This window comes from Coturnix japonica, chromosome 2 (assembly GCF_001577835.2).
Source record: "Coturnix japonica isolate 7356 chromosome 2, Coturnix japonica 2.1, whole genome shotgun sequence".
In the NCBI taxonomy this organism is placed as follows: domain Eukaryota; kingdom Metazoa; phylum Chordata; class Aves; order Galliformes; family Phasianidae; genus Coturnix; species Coturnix japonica.
This window is the reverse complement of record NC_029517.1, coordinates 52,194,340-52,218,253: the sequence shown is the minus strand read 5'-3', so window position 1 is coordinate 52,218,253 and position 23,914 is coordinate 52,194,340. Positions and strand designations below refer to the sequence as shown.

Here is a 23,914-nt window from a genome sequence, read left to right as displayed (position 1 = left end):
AAACTGAGTATCCTGCTGGTGAGATGTTGGAGCAGCCAACTCCCTCAGTAGCTCTTTTGATACTTGCTGGAGCCTGGTGGAGTTACCTGTGAAGGGGCAGTGATGTCGTCTGAGCACTCACTGATGAGAATTCAACCCTGAGGCTTTGAGATTGTGTACATCGTATACTTTGAAGTTCTACTGCTATTCTGATGAGGGTGAAAGGGTATGTCAGTGAAGAGGAACAAGGAAGTCGCTACTACGTCTTTGTGATTCAAGCTGCCATATCTAGATTTTGGGAATGCTCATATTCCATTGTTTTCTGCATGCCGGCCCTTCTGAGCCACGCATACAACAGAAAGAATATTCACTATGCTGGTAAGCCCAATAATTCAGGGGTGAAGAAGGAGGCATTTTTGTAATGTTTTCAGGCACCGCTGATCAACCACAATATTTGTGTGCATCACAAAGCACAAATACATCATAAAGGATGTTTTGCAGTAGAAAATAATAAACCATATGAACAGGAGAGCCATTAATACCCATTTGTAAATCCTTCCTTCTGCCATATTTCCTCTTCCCTTCACCTCCACTGTTGATTTTTTTTTTTTTCCTGAGTACTGTGCAGATGAGATCCTTTTCCAGTTTTTCCTTGTAACTCTGTCTTCAAGCAAATACTCAGAGACACTTTTCAGTTTAACTACTGACTTGTATCTCAATTGGAGGCAATGGTCTCACTTATTTTGTTACCCACATAGCTAGATTTCTTATTCCTGTGGAATTGTGGTTTCACTATCATATTTATTCCAGAGCTGAATGCTTGGACATTGGATAATTTTATCCGATATACTACCACCAGCAGTGCTGAGCTCTGCTCTGTATGACAGTGACAGGGCCTGAGGGAACGGCATGGATCTGTGCCAGGGGAGAGGCAGCTGGGGGTAAAGGAAAGGGTCTGCACCAGAGGGAGGTGGGTATGGAATGGGACCCAAGTGCAGATGTTCAACAAGTGTTTAAACAGCACTCGCAGACACAGAGTTTGGATTTTGGGCTGTCCTGTTGTGGGGCCAGGAGTTGGATTCAAGATCTCTGTGAATGCCTTCCAACTCAGGATAGTCTATAGTTCCATGAATATCAGCTAGGTGGAAGAACTAAGCATAGATGGAGCTACTACAAGCCATTGTAGTTACCATTAATAATTTCACCTTCTCTGTAACTCTCTGTAATACTGGTCTGTGTGAGGAGCCTGTGTCACAAGCCCCATCATGTGGTGTTGGACTAGTTACAGACTGTGCCTAGACTCTGATGCTCACTGACATAGGCAGCTGTGACCAAAATGTCTTTTCCCCATCCTGTGACCAAAAGAAAGTGCTGGCCGCCCACTGAGGTCCTCACCCCTGCTGCGAGGGCTGTATTGTGACTTGGCATAGCCCCAGAGCAGCTTTGCTTATTCAACTGTAGGGACAGCTGAAGCTGGAGGGAAGGTCCGCAAAGGGTGGATCTGCTGAAGGATCCCAGGGGCTTGTGATGATCTGACTTGAGCAGAAACAAGAGCTCCACCTCAATCCCTGTGACACCTCCCTGTCCATGAGCTGGTAGGATGGATAGCCCCTTTCCTCCCCAGCACCCCTCTTCTCCTCCCACTGAGAGGTCACCTTCAGCCTAGGGCAGTGTGCCCCTGGACCAGAGGCTGAAGAAGGGGCGGAGCGTCACGCTCAGCCCTGTAATGCCTGGCAGCCCCTCCGGCTGCTCCACACAGCCTGGTCCCAGCCCAGAGGCAGCGGAGGGGGAGGCAAGGCTGCCCACGGTTGTCTGCCCTGCACTGCTGGAGAAGGTGAGAGGCCTGGGGGAAATGGAGAGGGTGTGTGAGAAGACAGGCTGCAGTCATAGTAGGATGAAGGGGACTGGCCAGGCAGATAAAGGGGCACAGCTGGGCAGCCCTCACAGACCAGTCTCTGGCTTCGTGCGCTGCCATAACATGGAGCGCACTCATTTCCAACATTTGGCACTCAAGGTGGTCTGGTTGGTGGTGTAAGCTTCTTGGGGCAGCTGTGCCCCAAAATGTTTCTGTATTTATGGGAGATTGCTCAGCGGTCGTGTCCGGTGCGACAGTGCTGCGGTACTGGAGTGTTGGTTGGGAAGTGAAGTGTGATGTGGCGTGGTCCCAGCGAGATCACTGGTGATTTCTGACCAAGGTGGTTGTGGTTTAGGGCTTCCCAGAGCTGTCTGTGGGGAGGCTGGTGTGGGTCTGTGACTGGGGAGAGCATTGCACAGTGCTGAGAAGGAGGCAGACAGCAGTTCTCCTTAGTGAGATTAATCACCAGCTTGCTGACCTGTTTTAGAAAGCAGCTCGTAAATCTATCAATAAAAAGGCCAGAAACAACCACTGCGATAATATCTTCTGGTATCTTTCCTGTATGCACGGTTTGCACTTCAGGGTAGCTTTTAGGGGAAATAATAATAATAATAAAAAAATAAATAAAAGGAAATATTCTTGAGTTAGAAGTCCTGAACGTATATGGATATTCTTGCACAATGCTTGATGAGGTTTTTAGGGTTAAATGACCTTCTTCATAAAATGTGCATCACACCTGAGGTCTAAAACAACCTCATTTCAGCTTCAGCTATTGGTTCTTATTGTAATGCCTTGAATTAGTGGGAAAGACTCTCCAGTGAATTTCTAGTACCGATGAAGGTACGTGCAGAAGACAAAGTCGCTTTCTTGCTATCTATTTAATAAGTCAAAAAAACCAAAAACTACTGCTCTGGAAATTTCCCCTGCAACTGTCAGCGTTTTCAGAATTCTTATGGTTCTTCCCACTATTCTTCTCTGATCCTTTTTCCATCAAACTGTGGTCAACAGTGGTAGTTTGCTGAATTGTGGTCTCATTAATAGCATTAAAAAGTTAGCATCCAATCACTAATGCTGTTGTCCTTTAGACATCATCCATACTCGAGAATTGTTTGGGAAATTTATCCTAGGGAAACCAGGCTTTCACATTAGTGGATTTTTGACATTCCAAAGAACACCATAAAAAAAAGGAGATGAATATTAATGCAAAGCAGAGTGAACTGGAGGAATGCATTTCTAATGAAAACACAAGTCTGGTGGTGCACAATATTCTCAATTTCAGCGCAGAAGTCACTAGCAGGTGGCCAGCTCTTTAGAAATACAGCTTTCCTAACTCAGCTTATTTTCAGAGATTAAATTTCAGACTGTCTCAAGCAGTATACACGAGGAAACCTTGCAGAAACAGAGTTCAGAGTAAGAGGCGTATTATCTCACAACAGATATCTTCTTTTATTAGAAGCAATACAAGTAAAGTTGAGTGGCAATATCTGGTTTTGGTTGGATTTTGTTTGGTTGGTTGATCGGTTGGTTGGTTTTGCTTTTTGTTGTCGTGTAGAGTGAAGCTTAATTTTTAAATTAGCATCTGGCAAATTCTAGTTTATCACTCACTGCTGACGTTTTATGCTGCTGATGCTCTCTGGACATTCGCTTCAGCAAACTGAATGCAAAGATTGAATCTGTAACATCAGTAACTCATGGTAATTATTCTCTTATGCTTGTCCCTGTATCATTCAGGTGTATATCTCTATCACTGCAGTCTATTTTTAAGGCAGTCCTATATCTTCCAACACATTAAGGCTTACAAAGGAAGATGAGGGCATACCAGGTCTATACTTCTAAGTTAACACAACATTCACTTTCTTGAAAAAGTGGCACAGAGAGCTTAGATTAATCTGACTACCGTGACATTTAACTTTTTCTTTGTCCCTCAATACCAGACTGAACTTCTGTCTTCTCTGGTAATTTGTAACACTTTTTGTATGTGTGTGCACGTGCTTTTTATCAAGCAACACATTATTTCTCTAGTTTCATTTTTGTGTTACTAGCAAACATCTGATGATCATTTCAATGCTTTTTCAAGATCACTGACAAAGGTGACATTAACATAATGAAGTCAAAATTCAATGAAATGTGTAACGTGAGGACAACAATAAAACATGACAGTTTCTACTATACTGACTCTTGCAAGTTTGCTTGTTCTTAAATCCATTGAAAACTGTGTGGCTTGTTGATTTTGGTCAATACCAGAATGAATTTGTATGGATATATTTTAGAGAACAGTCACTAGGTGGGATATTCATAGCAGGTGCCATACAAAAAACCCACAAGGCTGAGAATGGTTCAGGACATCCACCAAGGAATTAGTGGTTAATGGAAAAATCCTTGAAGGTCAGTTCCTCACACAACCCTGAAACAGAAATTAATGTGATGGTTTGATACTAGATACAACAAGTGATACGAATTACTTGATAACTGAGTTCAGTTAGGCAAAACATGCTTCACTGTGATCAGATAGAAACAAAGAAGGCAATGCTCTGAAAGGGATGTGAAGAGGAAACAGAGCTACTCCCCTGAAAGGGAGTAATGTGGAAAAGCACTGGAGTCATAACAGATGTATAAGATAGTGCAAATCTGAGTGCATTATTCCTGCTGAAATATGTCCAGGGGTCACAAAAAAAGGCAGAAGGTAATTTTGACTCAATGTCTCACAGGAAGCATTCCCACAGAAGCAGTCTGTGTTATAAGATGGGGCAGCAAATCTGGCGACGTTTCAGAAAAGAGTTGTAAAATGGATCTGGGAGCTGGAGAAAAGGTCTCATTTTGAGAGCTGGACAGAAGGTTGCTGGAAGATGGTTAATGAATAAAAAGACTTAAAAGTGTCTTGATCTGATCTGCTTACTCAAAGATCAGTGCGACTACGAGTTCAGGAAACATTCTCCCTGTTTTTAAAGTCACTGTCGTACACATTGCAGAAGCACAGTGTGCCAGATGGTTTGTAAGCCCATGTAAGGTGTTGGTTAAATACACAGGCTGAGTTTCAGGCTGTGCCCTGCTGCTTTCACTCAATCTATGTAGATTAAATATACGTAATATAATATATAAATAAATATATCTCTGAGCACAATGTCTCTAAACCCTGCAACGGTCAGAAAGAAAGATGCTAGAAAACTTTTCTCTAGATAGCAGCATCGGGCGGGTAAATTCAAATCAGAATATCATATAAGTACATAACTTCACAGTTTGCCTTTGGATCAAGCATGCACAGTGGAGGTGCCCCAAGTGCTGTTGTTTATTTGGTTTGGATTGATGCTCTGTAGAAGGTTGGACTAGAAAATGATCCCAACATGCCAGATGCTCAGGTAAATTTATAATGAAGGATTTCTTATATGAGGATAAACTGAGAAAGCTGTGACTCTTCTGATCAGAGAAGTCTCAGAGTTATACAAATACCTAACGGGAAACAGTAATGAAGATGGGTCCAGGATCTTCTCATCAGCCCATTTACAGGACAAGAGATGATATGCACAAATTAAAACAAGGAATTCCACCTGAACACAGTAAAACAGATTTGACGTATGGGAAGGATAGTGGAGGAAAGAACAGTTTTGAAAAGGGCTCTGCCTGCTGCCTTCAACATACCCCAGCCAAATGGTGAGTGTATCTTGGCTAGTGCCCTGAAGGCCTCCTGTTCAAATCTGATCACTCAGCAAAGGGCAAACAGCACTTTAGAAGGTAACAGCGGTATATGCGAAGCATCCAGGCACACTGTACTCATTGGTGGCCCAAATGTAGCCCACACTTAACTTTCTAGTGAAATGTCAAACACACATCAGCAGTACCTCAAGGATAGCAATGGCCAAATCCTGCAAACTGTTCTGTAATGACTGCAGTTGGTGCTTCCTTTATAAGGAATCCTGATCAGAGATATAGGTTTGTCATTGTCCTTAATTCAGTTCTCGGCATGTTGTGTGTCTGATCTGCTTTTCCATGCTGGCTACTTCACTGATTCTTTGCTTTGCATCTGAAGAGTTTACAAACTGAAATATGTTAACTTTGAGAGCTGGAGTGAGAACAAAGAATATACAGAGAAGCATATCCTCTCACTCACAAGAGCAAGATATAGCATGGGGAATATGAGAAAAATACATAATTAATAGAATAGATGAATCATACATTAAATAATTTGACGCTAATAAAAGCTGATTAATTAATATATAGATGCTTGAAAATTATATCACTATTGAATGATTCATTAAGTGGATGCAATGATAAGATTCCAGCCTTTGGATTAGATAGTGCTAACAGGTGGCCAGCCTACAGGGGAAGAAATTTTATCTAAGTCAAGTTTGAGAAATTAAGTTATCTGAGAAGATTGTGAACCATTTGCTGACAAGAAGTTGTATAAGACCATGAATTTGATATAGGAGAAATACTATCATCAGAAGAAATCTTGTTATGCTTTATCAGAAATATAAATCTAACAAGGTAAGCTGATATCTTTCCTGTGTCTCCATTCCCCAGTTAGTGTGACATTAGCTTATCTAATATCACAGGGAGGGCTATATGCTTTAAAGGTTTATTATATTTTAATTTCTTTTTTCTATGTATTCCAACATAGGACTCTTTAAAGAGGCTTTCTCAGATATTCCTTTTAATGCCTAAATATGACAACATCAGTTTGAAAGTGTCAGCATCAAGGTGGATACATGGACAGGTTCTGCAATGCCTTTGCTGTATGCAGTTTTGCAGGCTATGGTGACTGAACAGCAAACAGGAGGACATCAAAGCAAAATCTCTAAAATACTTTCCAGAATGACTTTCACTGTGTATCCCCAAGCTTCATTTATCCCCTCCCATGCACACACTTGTGCAATGTTGAATTCCCTACAGACTGTGCTAACTTTGGTTGCTGCTGGCTCTCTCACCAAGTCAAAGCCTTTTCAGAAATGTGGGGCCCATTACTTGGTACTTATAAGTTGCATTTAACAGTACAATCTAGGTGAGAAGGGAAGGGAAATGAAGGGGAACTCTCCCACAGGCAGTCCTATGCTCCTGTAAAAATCTGGCCTTTTTGCTTAAAAAGTTCTGTTGCTACATAGCTGGACTCTACAGATGAACAGATTTAGCAGCACTGGGGGCTGGAAGTTGAAGGGACTCTAATAAGCTCTGGTTGCAGGTAGAGCAATGTATAACCTAAGAGAAAATGCTGCATTCTTCCTACTCCCATTCATACTTCCAGGATGCCATCAGCTTGTGTAACAACTTGAGATCCTACACCCTTCCTTAAAGATTTCATGTCAGACAGAATATTGCATGGAAAGAGATTTTGTGTTTATGGTTTTTACACCACGTTTCTGCCCTGCTGCACAGTAAGAGGTCCAAAAATGCTGCAACCTTGAGGCTCTGTGTTGCAGTCTGGGCTGCAGTAGGCAGAGTGTTACCTGCAGCTCCAGAGGGGTGATCCTTCCCAGGGGATGTTGAGGTTGGATATCATGAAAAATTTCTTTACAGAAATGCTGGTCAAGCACTGGAATAGACTCCCCAGGGAGGTGGTTGAGTCACCATCCCTGGATGTGTTTAAAAACGATTTGGATATGGTGCTCAGGGACATGATTTAGTGGAGGGTTGTTAGAGTTAGGGTAGTATGATTAGGTTGTGGTTGGACTTGATGCCTTTTAAGCTCTTTTCCAACCTGAGCAATTCTATGATTCTGATTCCCCTCAGTGCAGCACTGATGAGGCCACATCAGCAGGTTAGGTCCAATTCTGGGCTCCCCTTCAAAAAAAGGGGCATGGATGTACTGGAGAAAATCTGTCCAAGGGCCACGAAGATTATTAAGGAACTGGAGCATCTCTCATACAAAGAGATACTCGGGGAGTTGGAATGGTTTATCTTTGAAGGGATCTTCTAATCTGACGGACGGGTATGAAAAGATACATCTGGAGTCTTATCAGTGGTACTGCGTGACAGGACAAGACGAAGTGGGCACAAACAAACTCAGAATTCCTATTTAAGCATAAGGAGAAACTTTTTAACCATAAAAGTGACTGAACACTGGAACACATTGCCCACATCAGTTGGGAGATCTCCACCTTTGTAGAGATTCAAAACCCACCCGAACACAACCCAGATGAACCTGCTCTTATTGACCTTGATCTACGCAGAAGGTTGCACTCAGTGATCTCCTGAGGTCCCTTCTGACATCATGACATCCTGTGGTTCTGTGGACCTTCTGTATGGTGACAGCCTTTGCCTAGAAATGCACTCATAAATAACACCAACTCAACCCTAGCGCAGCCAAGAGAGCACTAAGAATCCATGTAGTAGAAATATTCTTTGCCAGTTTGTGGTATGTCTGATCCATTTTTGCACTGTGCATGTTGCTCTGTTTCTGACTCAGGCTTTGATGTTTCTGCAGGGCTCAGCAATGGCTGAGAACTCAGCTGTGGCAGTGGCACCAACAACAGCACCAACCATGCTAGAGGAGCTCCTGGAGATCACGGCTCAGAGCCTGGTGCGCACTGAGGTGGCTGAGCACTATGAGGTTATTCGGGAGCTGGGCAGGGGCAAGTATGGCCATGTGATGCTAGTGACCCACAGGCAGAGAGGTAAGCACCTGGCTGCACCCTGTGAGCTATTGTGCTTGGTGTGGGCTGATGGGGCTTGCGTGTTTGGTGCTAGGAGTGTCAGGAGATTCCCAAGGGAACCAGCAGGAGAAGGGCATTCCAGCCAGGGACCTTCTCATTGCACCCAGCCAGGAGGAAGGTAACAGTGCAGGGACAGCCCAGAGAAACAGGCAAGACTGTGATGATGAGGTAGGTCCAAGGTCAAGCTGTGAAGTCAGTCCACCAGTCAGGACCAGCAGGACTCATGACCATGCATAGGCATGGATATCATACAGCTGGAAACCAGCGCCCCACCAACACAGTGTAGGCAAGGAGTGAAGTCCTGGGCTTGAGCTTAAGTCAGTCTTCTGGGCCCATGGACTGTCATGGTGTGGGCGGATGTCTAAGACTGGCCAAGGCCATTAAGACCTATGAGAGCACTGCTCTCCAGGAGTCTCAGGTCAAACACATGTAACCTGAATTTCTCTTCCCCTACCCAGTGCTACCCAGTGTTCCTATGGAATTAACTGAATAGCTCAAAACTCACATGAGCAGCAGTTTATGTTTTCATTTCTGATCCCAGTATGACATACTTCCATATAAAACTTTTGGCCAGAGACTCCTGTGGCCCCCATGAGTTTCCAGACCCATTTCTGTCCAGTGCTCTCTCTGTCTGGTTTTGGTGTGAGTGACTTTCAGGAGGAATCTAACTCATTCTTCTCATCCCAGGTACTCCTATGGCCCTCAAGCTGCTGCCCAAAGCCAGTACTAAGCTGCACACCTTCCTGTATGAGTACTGTGTGGCACTCTCCCTTGCCACCCACCCTGCTATCATTGGCATGTTTGGAATTGCAATTGAATCCAGTCAATACTATGGTTTTCTCTATGAAGCAGCAATGCACAAAGACCTCATATCTATCATCAAACCCAAGGTGAGTGCTGCTACAAAGGCATGAGAATTGGGACTGCAGTGTTTGGCCTCTACAGACTGGCGGGGGCAGAGGAAGAAAGTCAATGGGATGTGGGTCTTCCACTTCTGAGATATACAGCTTTGAACAAGATTAGAGCTTGCAGTAATAGAAACTCAAAGATATTCCCTATTCAAGAGCAAAAATAAAAGCCCACCATGTTGGTAGGACTGACTAGGTGCCATACAAATGCAACGTTGTTTATCTTTCTCCCTCTGCAGGATGGGATCCCTGAATCAGCTGCCAAGCATTGTGCCAAGCAGCTCGTGAGTGCTCTGGAGTTCATCCACAGCCGGGGGCTTGTGTACCGTGATGTTAAGCCTGAGAATGTGCTGCTTTTTGACCCTGAGTGCCGGCGCATCAAACTGACTGATTTCGGGCTTACACGGCCCAAGGGTACTAAGCTCAAACTGGTAGCTGGGGTAATCCCCTACACTGCCCCTGAACTAAGCAACACCACTAATGCCCAGGGGGTGCCCATAGATGCTAGCATGGATGCCTGGGCCTTTGGTGTGCTGTTGTTCTGCTTGCTGACTGGATATTTCCCTTGGGAGCAAAGCCTGCCCAATGACCCTTTCTTTGAGGATTTCATGCTGTGGCAGGAAACGGGCCTGGAAGAGAACCTGCCTCGCCACTGGAAGCGCTTGACAGCTGAGGCTGCTCTCATGTTGCGGAGCCTGCTGGCGCTGGATCCTGCCAAGCGTGGTCCTGTTGGTGGGGCTCTGCGCTATGTCAATTGCCCTTGGCGACAAGATGAGAGGCACAGTGAGGAGGCTGCTGTGAAGCCTTAGAGCCTGCTCTCCACTGGGGAGGGAAGTCGGTTCTTACCCTGCAAGGAGCTTTGGGGCTAAGGGCATCATAATGGGCCTCCAGCAGTGTGGCTGTGATATGCCATGGTAACACAGAGATCAGCTTCTTCACAGCACTATCCCTACCATCATGGAACTAAGCTCCTTCCCCGAGATGGTCCTCACTCTAGGCTAAGCATTGCTCGTTGCCACTTCCTTGTGCTTCCTTGGGATTTGAAAATATCTCCTTTTTCTCACAGATGACAGTTCATGTATGAAGCAACAACTTGTGTCCTGGCCACTGGCCACTCCAAGGGAGTTTCTAGGGATGCAACACCTGCCTTACCCTTGAAATAGAGCAGATATCTACTTCTTTGTTTCCACGGGTGGCTCTTCTTCCCTTGTAATAAAATGTCTGCAGGGGGTATGCTGTGGGAGAGCATAGGTATGACAATGCCAGTGGCCAATTAAGGACAGCCTGCCAGAGGCATGGGCCATCTGATTCCACCAGAGCTCTAGAGGGGTGGCTTCATGTAAGCAAGGTGGAGGTGGTGGGAGCTCTTAGCATATCACTGCGGATGATATCTAAGGACTGATGATGATGCTGAGAACATGGTGGGAGCCACTGCAGTGGGGTGTTGGGAGGACTGGCTGAAGGACTGTTAGTAGTGAGTAGACATAGGAGGATGTTCACAAGGTGCTGCATGGAAATGAGCAGAGGAAAAGGGTGGATAGGAGCTCAGCGTGAGTGAGGACTGTAAGACTACAGATCTGTGCCTTGCCACTATCACGTATTCTTGTAATAACTGTTTGGGGATTTTCCTGTCAAAAGAGTTGGACATACATTTTATCTCTACTGTGTTTCTTTGCTGCCTACTCTTCTCCCTGTTTCTGAAGACACTTGTTCTGTTAATTCTACAGTGTTTGCAACTACTTGTAAATCTCTTTTCTACTTTATTTTCTTCTTGTAAGGTTTCTTAATACCAAACACATAGGTTGCTCTGTAGGATTTTCACTCTGAAAGACCTCCCTTATGAACAAGAGAGAGATACAGGAACCACAAGCCACATCTTTATGTATTTCTTCCCATTTCCTTCTGCTGAGGAACAGGTGACAGTGCGTTGTTAACAGCTGGAGTCACAGTTTTAGTTTATGAGTCTCCTCCTCTAGTTTATTTTATTCAGGAAAACATCCTTTTTCAAACATTGTCACCCTTGATGAAGAATGATTCACTCTCTCCTTCCATGACTGGCCTAAGTGCAATTGGAAAGGGAAGCTCACTGCCATGAACATCTTGATTTGTGATTCAGCTGAGAAAACAGTAGTGCTATGAGGATGGTTGGTCTGGGTTTCGCTGGGAAAGGATAACAGAGGAGCTTATCAGGGTACATTATCCATAAGAACAATCCTGAAGATACCTCCCAACTCTTTTCACTGCTGCCTTGCTCTCAATCCCAACCCTCCTTCACTTGGATCACTCCTTACTCACAAAGCCAGACTCCCTCTGTACCAGCATCTTCTACCGCTTCATCCTTCCTCCTGTTCTAAGTCCTTCAGACCCAAGGAACAACTTCCAATGTTATCCCAAAAGAACCTCCCTTTTTCAGCTTTCAGGTCGTAAGACAACATTGTCTATGATCTTCTGATGCTTGCCTTTCCTTCCAGAAGACCATCCTTTTCCCATTTCTTACAGTCTCTTCAACCACCCCCTTTCCCCATCAACACCCCTCTCCCAGTCTGCAAATGTGTTTGTAGGTATGCATTTTAATCTTGGAAAAAGATAGCAAGAAGAGAATTAGGAGTTAGCAGCTCTTCTTAATTTCCTACCTCTTTCCTCAGGCAATTGTTGTTGGTAATCCTTTCCAGCTCAAATCACAATGTTGTTGTTGGAAATGTCTTCACCTCAGTTTTCATTTTCAATGATTATTTAAGTTTTAAAGATGAATTACCTAGCATCCCACCCTTTCTAAGACCGAGGGATCTACAGGCCAGGTAGCTGATGTCTATCCAGTGAAAAAACAATGCAAAATCTAGAAGAGGAGCTTACTGACAGGGAATTAAAGATCAGGAACATCATTTTGTGGACTGCAACCCTCAGTGTTCTATCTGAAAATCGTGTTTGATAAAGTCATGATTGATAAAGTAAATCCATAACCTTATGGTACAAAATTTTGTGAGGCGTGACTTATTGATAGAACTAAAATTATAGTACATTGTATTTGTTAAAACAATACACTATGCAAAGTCAATAAAGTATATTAAAAGAATTGAGAACTTGCAATTTAGAGAAGAAATAGTTAGGAATGATCTTTGATTATTTTGGTTGGTTTCTGCAGGGATCAGTAGTAGAATGAAAAGTATCAATACTTCCACCAGTGATTTGAAGTTATATACACAACCACTTCAAATAAAAACCTACAAATAACACAAAACTGAATAGGCTGATAAACAATGACAGAAAGCGGCCACTTGAAGAATTCTGTATAACTTTGTGAGATGAGTATATTCAAACAAAGTGCATTATTTTGCAGATAGAAGAAATATATTCAGGTAGAAGTACATAGGGATAAAAATCACTGTTGTACAAGGATTTCTGAAAAGCATAAAAACTTTGCAATACATAGAGGAAACATAAGATTGGGTGAGTTCTCATAGTGGTACTCTGACAAAAACACTGATGGATCCCTTGCAGGGCTGAGTGGGGTGCAGACACACAAGGTGGTCAAATCTCCAGCAAAGATTCGTGTTCAAACACAATGTTGTAGTGGTGAGGAGTCTTACCTATTGGAAAAAATTGCCATGAAAGGACACACCAAGAGAACTGGGAATGTTCAGCTTGGAGAAGGGAAGGTCCAGATCCAGTATAGATTTTATCAGTATGTAGAGATGTCCAATAAGAGGGTGTAGGAAAGACATTGTCAGAATCTTTCTGGAGGTACTGTGTGACAAGATATGAAGTAATGTGCAAAAATTGAGATATGGGAAAATCTATTTAAACAGAAACAAAAATGGCTTGATAGTGAGAGTAGTCAAGCTGGAACAGACATTCAGAAGCAGATTGGACAATGTTCTGGTCAGCCTAGCTGGTCCTATTTGAACAGGAGGCAATCTCCAGAGGTTCTGTCCAGTGTCACTCTGTGACTCTGCAACATTTTTCATGACAAGAACGGTCAGTGTTGTGTCTGTACATATGTGGGGCTTCCAATGTCTCTGCTTTGGATTTGCATGGCATTTTAGGCAGAAGTCTCAGCAGAGCTGGGTGCAAGTTGAAAAACTGCCTTGGTGTAAAATGATGAGCAAAAGGAGTAAGAATATTGCACAGAGGTGTAAAGTTCATTGCAAGTTAAAGAAAACTTGAACTGGTGAAACACTGACATCTTTGGGCAACAGGTCAAGCTGCCAAGTTCCATCAGCACCAAGGCTGTTTGTTGCAGGAGCCCATTATGTTGATGAGGATCAAAGTCTTGGATCTGCCTGACGGACAGTCTGACAAATAATGTTGGCAGCGACCAGTGGCAGTGACCAGGACTGTATGCCTGTCTCCTTTGTTACAGTGGAAGGTGTTTCTGCTGCCAGAAAATTGTGTGATATACAACTTAGTGATGAAATCAGTGCGGCAACTGCACCAAGCTCTTGATGGTGGTGCAGACAGAGTTACAGTGAAGCAATAGAAGCAGCCAGCACTGTGGCCAAAGACATGCCTGAATCCAAGTGCCCAACCCAGGTGTTTTTGTCAGTGGCTCACCCATAATTACAGCTGGATTTCTTAAATCAATGAACAAGCAGACCTGTTAAGGCCTATCCACAGGGGGTCTGAAAAAAGATCTGCTTGTCCCCATCACCCCCCATGGCAGCTGCTGGGAAAGGCCGAATGGAACGGAGCTGCGTGCAAACACGCTGGCCCTTTGCACGTTCTGCTGCTTGCTGCAAGCAGGCTGGCTGAATGCCTGGTGCAGTAAAAGGGCAAGACTTCAGTTAATGTAGGCACAGGGTATGGGGAGGATCTGGTGTCGTCCCCAAGGAGGCATCAGGTGACTGCTAAGGGGAGGGAAAGACCTGGTACTTCACTGCTTTCCGAGATGGAATGAAGAGGTAAACTGGTCAGTTGCAGAGCTCATTGCACTGTGTGAATTCTGGATGCAGCAACTACAGAACAGGAACTGTGAACACAGCTCTGATGCCCTAGCGCATGCATCCCATGGTTCTCTGGAGAACATGTGGTCTGTACGGTTGGATGTTGTGGTCAGTGCCATCTCTCCCTTCTACAGGAAGACTGAGGAAAGTCATGCTGTTAGACCGGCTGACCCTATGACAATTTCAGGATCTCTCCAGTTAAGCTTCTGTGCTCGTTCCTAGAAGCTTGCAGCACATAATCTTCCTTCTACCATCTGCCATGACAAGTCTGAAGCTCTGTTACTTCCATCTCTTCCCACTTGAATCATTGAAAGGGCTTTGCTTGAAGTTTCTTAGGAGAGTTAGGGAAAGACTAATCCTCTGTATTCCTCAGACTTCTCTTGTAGCGTTGTCTTCTGAACAAGGCTCATACTTGACCCTCCTGTGATATCAGGTGTTGAGAGTGTCAAAGAACTGAGCAACAGAGCCCAAAAATGAGTGCAGGAAAGCATAGTGAGCCAGGAAATATAACAGGGCAGATATGAGACTACATATTGCCCATTGCTGCCTCTCTCATTGCTTTTTCTTGACTTCTGACATTCACCTCAAAGGCAAAATGAGCCAGAGCTTTGATAAACAGAATCAATCAAACAAACAAAACAAAAAATAAGACTGTTCTGAACAAGAGCCCTTCTGAGCACAGGAGTGGGAAGAGACAATAACTGCAGGATAGAGACAGTGAAGATTTGTTACCTTTCATCCTTACTGACACAGGGGCAGGCTGGCCACAACTGCAGCACAGTTGCTTTCTTCTAAAGTTTCTAGAGCTGTTCCCTGACTGGAAAATATGAGATGGTTCATGGAGTGTCAGCCATAAATCTTTTATTAATTTTTTTTTATTACTGGATCTTATACCCTTGAGCAGAGATGTGTGAACAAGAGAAAAATAGCTTAGGCAGAGAGATCAAACAAGCAGGCTCCATATTTCCCTCATCTCATCCCATACCTTGGGTTGCATTGTACCTTGCTGCCCATAGTATAACATTAAGTCTCCTTATGCTCTGATGGGCTGTCAGCCTCAGTGCTGACCACAAGATGAGAACTGACTACTACTAAATCCCATAACTGTTCTCAGAGTCCTAGATTTTCCTGCTCACAGCCCAGCCAAACTCTGCCAGCCAATAGTCTGGGCCTGCCCTTATAGAGGCCTGCCCATATACAGGCCTGTCCGTTGCTGTGGCTGTGTTTCTGTTTTTCCCTGGTCATGTGTGTAAGCTCTATCCCTTGGCTCAGCATTGTGCAAGAGAGGGAGGAAGGAGGATTTGGCTGAGCCTAGGGTGGTGACAGAAGGGGGTCACAGTTGTCACACAGACTAATTGCACTTCTAACCCCTCTTTGCTGTTTACAAGCTGCCCCCCACCAAGGAGTTGTGTCTCTGGCTGACCCCTGTGCTCCAGGATGGAATAGCACAATATTCCTGCTCTCACTTGGGGCCCTGGTAGTACCTTTTGGGTGTTAAATCTGACCAGGGTCATCCTATGCTAGAGCTTTCATGATAAGATTTACTGTAAGGATTAATACAGTCTGTTTTTTAGTTTATCCCCTGATGTGCAGCTCCTGGTTACTGGTCACTGGTTACAGGCTTCAATCAGTCCTTGAACAGGCAGCTCTCAGCCCCCCCGTCCTTGTCCCCAGCCATGCTCCTTGCCTGCCTCAGCTCATTGTCTTCCCTTCCACTGATGGAGTGGCAGAGAGAGGCACAGCAAGGACAGCCATGTGCTGACATTGCTTGGCTCTGCTGAATCTGCTCTCTTCAAAGCCAAGTAGGAAACAGTGACAGCTTTCACATCCCCTTGTCCTTCTGTTGACAGTTGCTGCTGTTGACACTCACTCTTGGGAAATTTTTTCATCTTATTAAGGGCAGTAAATTTTGAAGAGATGGCTGAACACAGGGCTAACATAATCAGCATTCCCAGGAGCGTGCTGGGCAGGCTTAACTCCTGGCAGTTCCTCCTGCAGAGCCTCTTCTCTTGCACCCCTCTCAGAATCTACTGAAAAATTCATGTCTGCTTAGCCTTATTGATAGGAATATATTTGGTGGCCTGTGCTGTTATGATGGGATTCTACAGGTCAATGCTCTGAAGCTCATGGCTGTGGACAAGAGATGCAGGGACAGGGCTGAAGAGATAGACAGGTGGAGCAGAGACCAAGAAAGGGAAAGACAAGAAACAGTAGTACATAAAGAAGCTCCTCAGGATGTGAAGGAGAGAAGAAATTGGCAAGTGTCTTTCTTCAGTGTAAGGAATGTTAGTCCACAGCACCATGAGTGCTGCAATGCCATCCAGGCCCTATGCATGGAGCTCCATGCATGGAGCTATTCTCACCACCCAGATGGTCCCTTGAGCACGGTTCAGCTGCAGCTTCCATGCCTCCATGATCTGTGTGGATCATTGCATAGCAATGCAGTGCTACTATGAGCCTTGGGCTAGGATGTTCTTGTGTCATCTGTGGTTGGATCTATTGCATAAATCAGCTGTACAGTGCAAAACTGCTGCATTTAGACCATATTGACTAGCCATGTTGCTCAGTCCTTGGACTTTGGAAACTCAAGTCCTCAGGCTTGCCCTCCTTCATGCTCACGCCGCTCATAGCACATCGAAGAAGACTGCAGCGCCTTTATCCCACTAGGACTGCTCATCATTCAGCTGGAAACATATGAGCACATTTGCCTGAGGAGCAGCTGCTGTTTGGGTAGGATGGGCACCTTCTATTCCCAGTGCTGGAAGAGTTTAGGGCAAGGGGATGCTGGGGTTCCTGGCAACTTTCTACATGGCTTTGAAGGTAGCCATTTCCAATCTCTGTTTGAGTTTACTGTTGCTGAGCTACCTCCAGGAACTGCTGAACTGGTTGGCATCCTCTGGACTGCTTCATAATGGAAATCTGGAATTAAGGCGAGCTGTGATAGGCAGGATTTCTGACCAGCCCCTGAGTAGCTTGCAGTCCTCCCACTAGTCCTTGGCTGAACAACGGCATGTCAGGAACTGGATAGGGCTGGCAGAGACTGGGCTGTAACAGGATGCCCCTGTCCTTTTCTTTCCTTCCATCACTGGGTTTACGGCACGTGGTATGTGGGGGCTGCCAGGAGGTCATAGGAATGTTCAGACATCAAAAGGGAAAGTATTGTTGCTGCAGCGGGGTAAAGGGATGTCATTGTCAAATTCTACAGTCTTGGCATAACTGGCCACCCACCACCAAAACTGGTTTGGTTCAGTGGGTGAAATCTCATTGATTAGAAGTTTGGACACTGAGCTGTAATTTAGGTCATCCAGAAGATGGGACCAGGGAACAATATTCAGTGATTCTGACTTTAGAGCTCCTTAACTGGCAGATATGTGACTGCATTCCCAGAGCTGGGCAAAGAACCAGAAGTCCTAACCTTGAGTCTCAGCTTTCCTTTCCACCACTTCCTTTCTGTTGCCATTAACTCCCACCCACTGGACTTCATCTTGGGATTGTGTTCTTTGAAAGGAGAGTTTGACACATTAACAGCATAAATTGAGCTGAGCTACGGAAGTAGCAATGCCTAGGATTGGGGCTAAGCAGATCAGTGACAGGAATATGTTTTCCAATAGGAAAGTCACCAGATGTGTCCACAGAATTATGTATAAATATATTTAGAAATGAATTGTCAGAATGATTCAAGATCTTGAAGCTTTGCTGAAGGAAACAAGAAAAGAGGATAAATTTTATTTAATAGCATGGATTTGATCTTGCTTGCATAGGACAGTTGATTGCTGTCATAATGGAGATTGGAGCCGCTCCAAGGATCTTCACAGTGGAGTCTCCAGATGAATTAGGTGAGACTTCATGAACTGTTGTTTTGCTAAATTCTTATATCCAGCTGGACAACAGTCCTAAGTATCTTCACCAACATATACATAATCTATTGCTATTACTTTTCTTAAACAATATATAAGAAATCTCCACAACCTCTCTGGGCAACCTGTTCCAATGCTCTGTCACCCTCAAAGTAAATAAATTTTTCTTCGTGTTTGGATAGAACTTCCTTTCTTCCAGTTTCTGTCCATTGCCCCTTATTCTAATGCTGGGCATCACAGAAAAGATCCTAGCCCCATCTTCTCAGTATCCTCTCTTAGGGTTTTGATAAGCACTGATGAGATCCCCTGTCAGTCTTCTCCACACTGAACAGTCCCACCTCTCTCTGACTTTCCTCATGTGCTTCAGGCCCCTCATCATCCTTGTGGACCTCTGCTTGCCTCTATCTTGAAGTTCCTTGTCTTGAAGTGGGGAGCCCAGAACTCGACATAGTAGTTCAGATGTGGCCAAAGGAGGACAGAGTAGAGGGAGCAGATCACCTCCCTCAACCTGCTGGCCACACTTTTTAAATGTACCAGGTCTACCATTGGCCTTCTTGGCCATAGGGGCTCACAAGTTGACATTATGTCTCACTGTCTCATTTCAGTCCATTGCCTCATCTGTGGAGATGGACAGCCTAGGAGTTCCTTGTCTGTCAAGGGAATTAATGTCCTGTGTGTGCTAAATGCAGATGAAGGCAGAGGCCTGCCACCCAGCTACACAGTAGGCTTAACCTTTGGACTAACTCAAGTCTGACTCTTGTAACTTAAATTGCACAGCTCTCCCCACATGCCAATTAACTAGAAATAATGACATGGAAGTCTGACATGGTGTCATTCAAAAACAATACCATTTTGCTGTAGCTGAAGAATGAGGGGCTGATTGGCACAGTATATCTATCTACACAATCACACAGGGAATTCCTACAGAAGTAAAACCTTTGAGGCACTTTTATTGCTGGAGTTGTGTTATGGCAAAAGGCTCTGTAAGCAGCATCTCTCTGTATAGTCAAACCAATGTCCTCTGACCAGCCCTGCTAGTTCCTTTCCAGGCCGTTCTCACATAGATAATCAGAGACGGTAAAGAAGAAAGAGTAATGGTAACTCTTTGCTGGAGGTCAGGGAGCTTTGCTTACCAAGCAGAAAAGCAGACATAGTTTCCAGGACTGGCTCACTTTAGGAAGGATAGTGTTCAGCGCCCTTTTCCAGCTCTTCCCTTTATCCCAGGATCTTTCAGGTTGTTGATAGAAATGTTCACGCTGATTTACAGAGCCATTGCCTTGCAGATCTCCCTCATTAGCCTTACTTAGCTTCACTTCCTTTGTATGTCTTTGTGATCTGGACAAATCACATGTATCACGTGCAACCTGTGTGCGTGCTGCTGCCTATCACTCACCTTCTGCCTTGCACAAAAATTCTGACACACAGACCATGAACTATCAGTACCAGGGCTCCAGTCTGGGCAACTGAGACACCAGAGCTGCTACATTTCTTTCTGAGTGGGCTTGAAAAGGCATCTGTTATCATCTCATCAGTGCCCCTACTTAAACCCTTACAGGAGCTAGCCCATCTTGAAACCTCGCAGGAACTGTTCTGTCCCATCCTACCCCATCAACAGAGCAATTCTCCCTCCCTGCTTAGCTCCTAAGTGGTATCCTGTTTTTTGCAGGTACCTCCAGGGAATGTTTCACTGCAGGAATTCTCAGGGCCACTTCTCAGTCCCTTGGATGCTCACACTGCTGTGTTTCAGCAGCTAAGCCTCCACCATTGCTGGCAGTGAGTCAAGGACCTGGATGCCCATACCCACTAGCTCCTGTCTCAGCAATCCAGATTGGCTCAGGGTTTAGTAACACAACCTGCTTTCCACTGCTGTGAGCTGCTCCCTCTAGAACAGAGTTCCACCTCCTCCCATGCTCAGTTTCAGATGGAAATTGAAGCTAACGCTTCAAATCAAGCTAACGCTGCTAAGCATCTGTTGAACTGTGTTAGCCCTGTTAGCTTCTGCGCTTCTACTAAAAATAATGCTCAGTGAGAACTGAGAACTGTATGGCTCCATTTAGGATCTCTGCTCTTCTGCTGCTGCAACTTGCCACTCTCAAGGAAGATGGGACTTAGGCAGCTCAGATCTGCCCCTCTCCCATACACTTGCATGGTTCCAAAATGACGGGAACAAGAGAAAGATCCTGTCAGAGATCCCAAGGAGTCAGAAATGGAGCTCCCATGAGATTTGTAGCAGTAGCTTTTCTTAGAGACTGAGTCACCATAGCTGAAAAGCAAGGCAGCACAACCAGCATTAAGATGATGTTCCAGTGCAAGCCTGTGCCAAATCTATGCAGCGGAGGATCTTTCCTAAGCTGGTTTTCGGACATGTCTGCTTTGCCAGCCCTCTCCAAGCATCGCTTTCCATCTCTCTGGGCTACCTTGCCAGTCTCTACCTCTTGTAATCACTTAACTTTTGGCACTGTCCTTAATTCAAAAGCAGTGCCGGAGACTTGCCTTTCTTGGCCTTTGGCCTTTTTCCACTTGCTTGAGACGTGTTAATGAGACGACCTCATATCTAATCACCTAGTCAAGGCACTAGCAAAATGCCAGCCAACACAGTAGCTGGATGTGAAAAATAAGAAACCAGCTAATGTCAGCTTAGACTGCTGCTTGAAGGGTCCTTAGAGGAGGGTTAGGTTCACTGGAAAACCCGGCTGAGGGCCATCAGCTCCTGCCCTTGGTTGGAGGGACAGACCTGGCAGTGAGAAGCAGAGAAGGCTGTGATGTATGTGTGGGAGAAAGGTCAGGAGATTGCAGAGGGCTTTGCACCTGCGGCCTGGGTGATGGGAATGGCCAGTGAGTGATGAATAGGAGCAGCTGTCAGAGAGGCTCACCACCAGACAGTCCAGTTAGATAGTGGGAACTCAGCAATTTTCATGTTGGATGGGTTTTTTACGATACACTGAGAACTAGGTGACATAAGGCACATAAATCAAGGCAGCTTCTTGAAACTGAGACAATCTGTGGCCCTGATGCCCTCAGGCTGGAGCAGCTGAAGTGACACTGGATAGTCCCTGTGTACATGGGCCCTGTTTGTGCCAGCAGGGGAACCACCCTCCAGCTCCGGAGGAAGAAACAAATGTTTTTGAGGATCCAACTTGGTTATGTATGAATTACACAGAAACCAACAGTTTTCTTTGCATGGTGTAAAAAGGCACTGTGCCGTATCAGAGATCTAAATCCCAGTCAAACATTTAAATATTTCATATGCATTTATTTTTTTGGTTTACGATACTATTAAACCACATAAATGAATTTTATTATACATGCTCATTCATCTCTGTCTGCTTTGGTTCTCATGGAATCACTGAGGTTCGAGTTCACCTCTAAGAAAGATCAACCAGTCCAACCATCAGCCCATTCCCACTGTACCCACTAACCCACATCCCTCAGTACCACATCCACCTTGGTTCCTGAGCACCTGCAGGGATGGTGACTCCACCATCTCCATGAGCAGCCTGTTTGTTCTATTTCTTGTCTCCTCCTTAGTTTCTCCCTTTGGGCCCCTCAATTGCCCACCTCAGAAAAAGAGCATACAAATGTCTGACAGGTAAAAGTTGGGTCAAGGACTGAGGGTGACAGCAGGGCAGGTGGGGACAGCTCATAGGCAAGGGGGACAAGCAGGAAAACCAAGGCCTCTAGTGTCAATGGCCAGGGTCAGCCAAGAGCCCAGATCACCAGGCAAGCTCATCACAGCAGGGCAAGAGCAAGTCACTAAGTCAAAGCAGCACTGGGGTCAAGGCACAGACAGATAAAAGGTAACTTAGGTGAGGAGGAAGGGACAGGGCCTGAGCTTAAATACATCTACTGAGGGAAAGGGAGAGGCATCTCCCACTCCATGATTTTGATAGCAGTCTAATTGCAGATGACACAGCCGTGCCACCCACACAAGTATCTGAACTCCTGGGAGGGGAGGCAAGGAGAGTGCTGTCAGAGTCCTGGCTGTGGTGTTCCGTACTAAGGGAGCAGTCAGATGCCAGGTGACTGCCAGGGACCTGATCCTTTCAGTGCTTGTGCTGCTGCTGTTCAGTACTGAACACCAGGAACCTCACTGTAGCACAGAAACTGATCCTAAATAGCCTGGGGAGAAATACCATAAAGATGCAGATTCTAGCACATGTACAACAGGTTCAGTGACTTGCAGAGAACATGCTAAAGCGTTACCCTCCCATCATCTGAGTTTAGCAGACTGTCTCTGTTGTATCACAGCGAGGACTTGTTTACAAAGCAAACGCTGTCAGTCCATTTAATTGGCTCTTTAACATGGTGAGAAATGTTCCCTGGCAGAGAGCTTCTGGGAAGCCCTCCAAGATGTGAAATGGAGAGGTACTTCTACGCAGAGAGGACAAACGGGGCTAGTTCCTCCCTACTGAATCATCCCTCATGGGATGATGGTATGAGTTCAGGAGCTGTAACAGCCACAGCCCACATAATAGCAATTTTTAATGCTGTTTGGCATGGTTACGATGGAAGATGGAAGTTCTCCCAGCTCGTTCTCTACGGTAAAATGGCTCAGGGTAGGTTGTTCTCTGTCCATCTGAACTGTGGAAGGGACTTGCTGCTGCCGATGCAACAAGTGGCAAGTATCTTCCTCCTGGAAAAACCCACCCAGACCCAACACCGCTGAGAAACCACTGCGCACCCAAAGCCAGGATCCCAGCCCTGCACAAACTGCACCCAGCAGCTGCTGGCTGCCATAAGCTGGGTGTGACCAAAGGGATGGGGAGGAATCTGCACGCTGTTCTCTAGGAACCTCCCCCAAGCACCCGCAAAGATGAGCATCGTGTCAGTGCAGAGACAGGAGAGGGAAGGAGGAAAGGAACTAGGCCCAGGAACACAGCAAGAGAGGCTTAGAATTGGGTCTGAGTTCTGATGCCAAATGGCTTTTCCATGAGTTTAGCTGCACAGTGAATCGTCAGGGTGCGGGTTCTAAGATGACATCAAACACTGGATTTAAGAGGGAATATTTATGCAATCAGTTCAAGGTACCAAGCTTCTGAAAAGATTCAGATTGCGATGGTGATAAATGTGCGCAATGCTGATGGTGCTGAAGAAAGCTGCCTGGCTTCAGCTTACCGTTCAGTCCAGCTGCAGTCCCCTTCTGGCACTAATATTCTTACATTGCCCTCCAGTGGCAAGCCCTGCATTTTGCCAGGTTGATTGAAGAATTTGAAGGCCAGTGAAACACTCCATTTCAGTATCAGTGTTCACCTCTCACAGTTCAGATTCAGCCCCAAATCGTAACAGTGGTTTTGCGGTTAAACAAAACAGAAGGCACAATTATTCCAGTCTTGAAAGCATACAACCTTGAACTGCACTGGCTTCAATAATATGGTTTAATGCTCTTCAGTTGCACATCGCTGTCCTCCAATTACCTATGCAAAACCTAAACATCAACTAAACGTACGCATTAAATAACTCAGGTGATAATGCTACATCTTATTTTGAAAACCATTAGTAAAAGCCTCAGGAAAAACCCTCATTTTCAGAGTTTTGCCAGTGTTCCACTACCAGTCTTCTAATATTCCACATGAAAGTCTCATTTGAGATTAGATAATATTTACATACATACATAGACTTTCATTTCCTTAAGGCAGATGAATGAGCAAAGGGATCACCTTTTCCCTGTTCCAGAGGCTTCTGGACTGCAGTAGAACTCCCCCACCCCAAAAGCAAACCTCCAAATCTGATC

The 23,914-nt window shown here is 45.1% G+C and overlaps 1 protein-coding gene across 1 annotated transcript; it reads left to right on the top strand.

The window, feature by feature from the left end:
- Positions 1-1,521: 1,521 nt before the first annotated feature.
- On the top strand, positions 1,522-21,477 carry LOC107309548 (serine/threonine-protein kinase SBK2-like). The gene is made up of 4 exons (XM_015854454.2): positions 1,522-1,813; positions 8,250-8,439; positions 9,166-9,368; positions 9,626-21,477. The coding sequence occupies exons 1-4, from the start codon at positions 1,706-1,708 to the stop codon at positions 10,193-10,195; spliced, it is 1,071 nt and encodes a 356-aa protein (XP_015709940.2). The 5' UTR covers positions 1,522-1,705; the 3' UTR covers positions 10,196-21,477.
- Positions 21,478-23,914: the final 2,437 nt, after the last annotated feature.

Excerpts from the sequence above, each read along its gene's own strand:
- LOC107309548 (XM_015854454.2), top strand. The coding sequence starts at position 1,706 with ATGCCTGGCAGCCCCTCCGGCTGCTCCACACAGCCTGGTCCCAGCCCA. Across the intron at positions 8,440-9,165 it reads AGTGACCCACAGGCAGAGAG|GTACTCCTATGGCCCTCAAG; the intron begins GTAAGCACCTGG and ends TTCTCATCCCAG. Across the intron at positions 9,369-9,625 it reads TATCTATCATCAAACCCAAG|GATGGGATCCCTGAATCAGC; the intron begins GTGAGTGCTGCT and ends CTCCCTCTGCAG.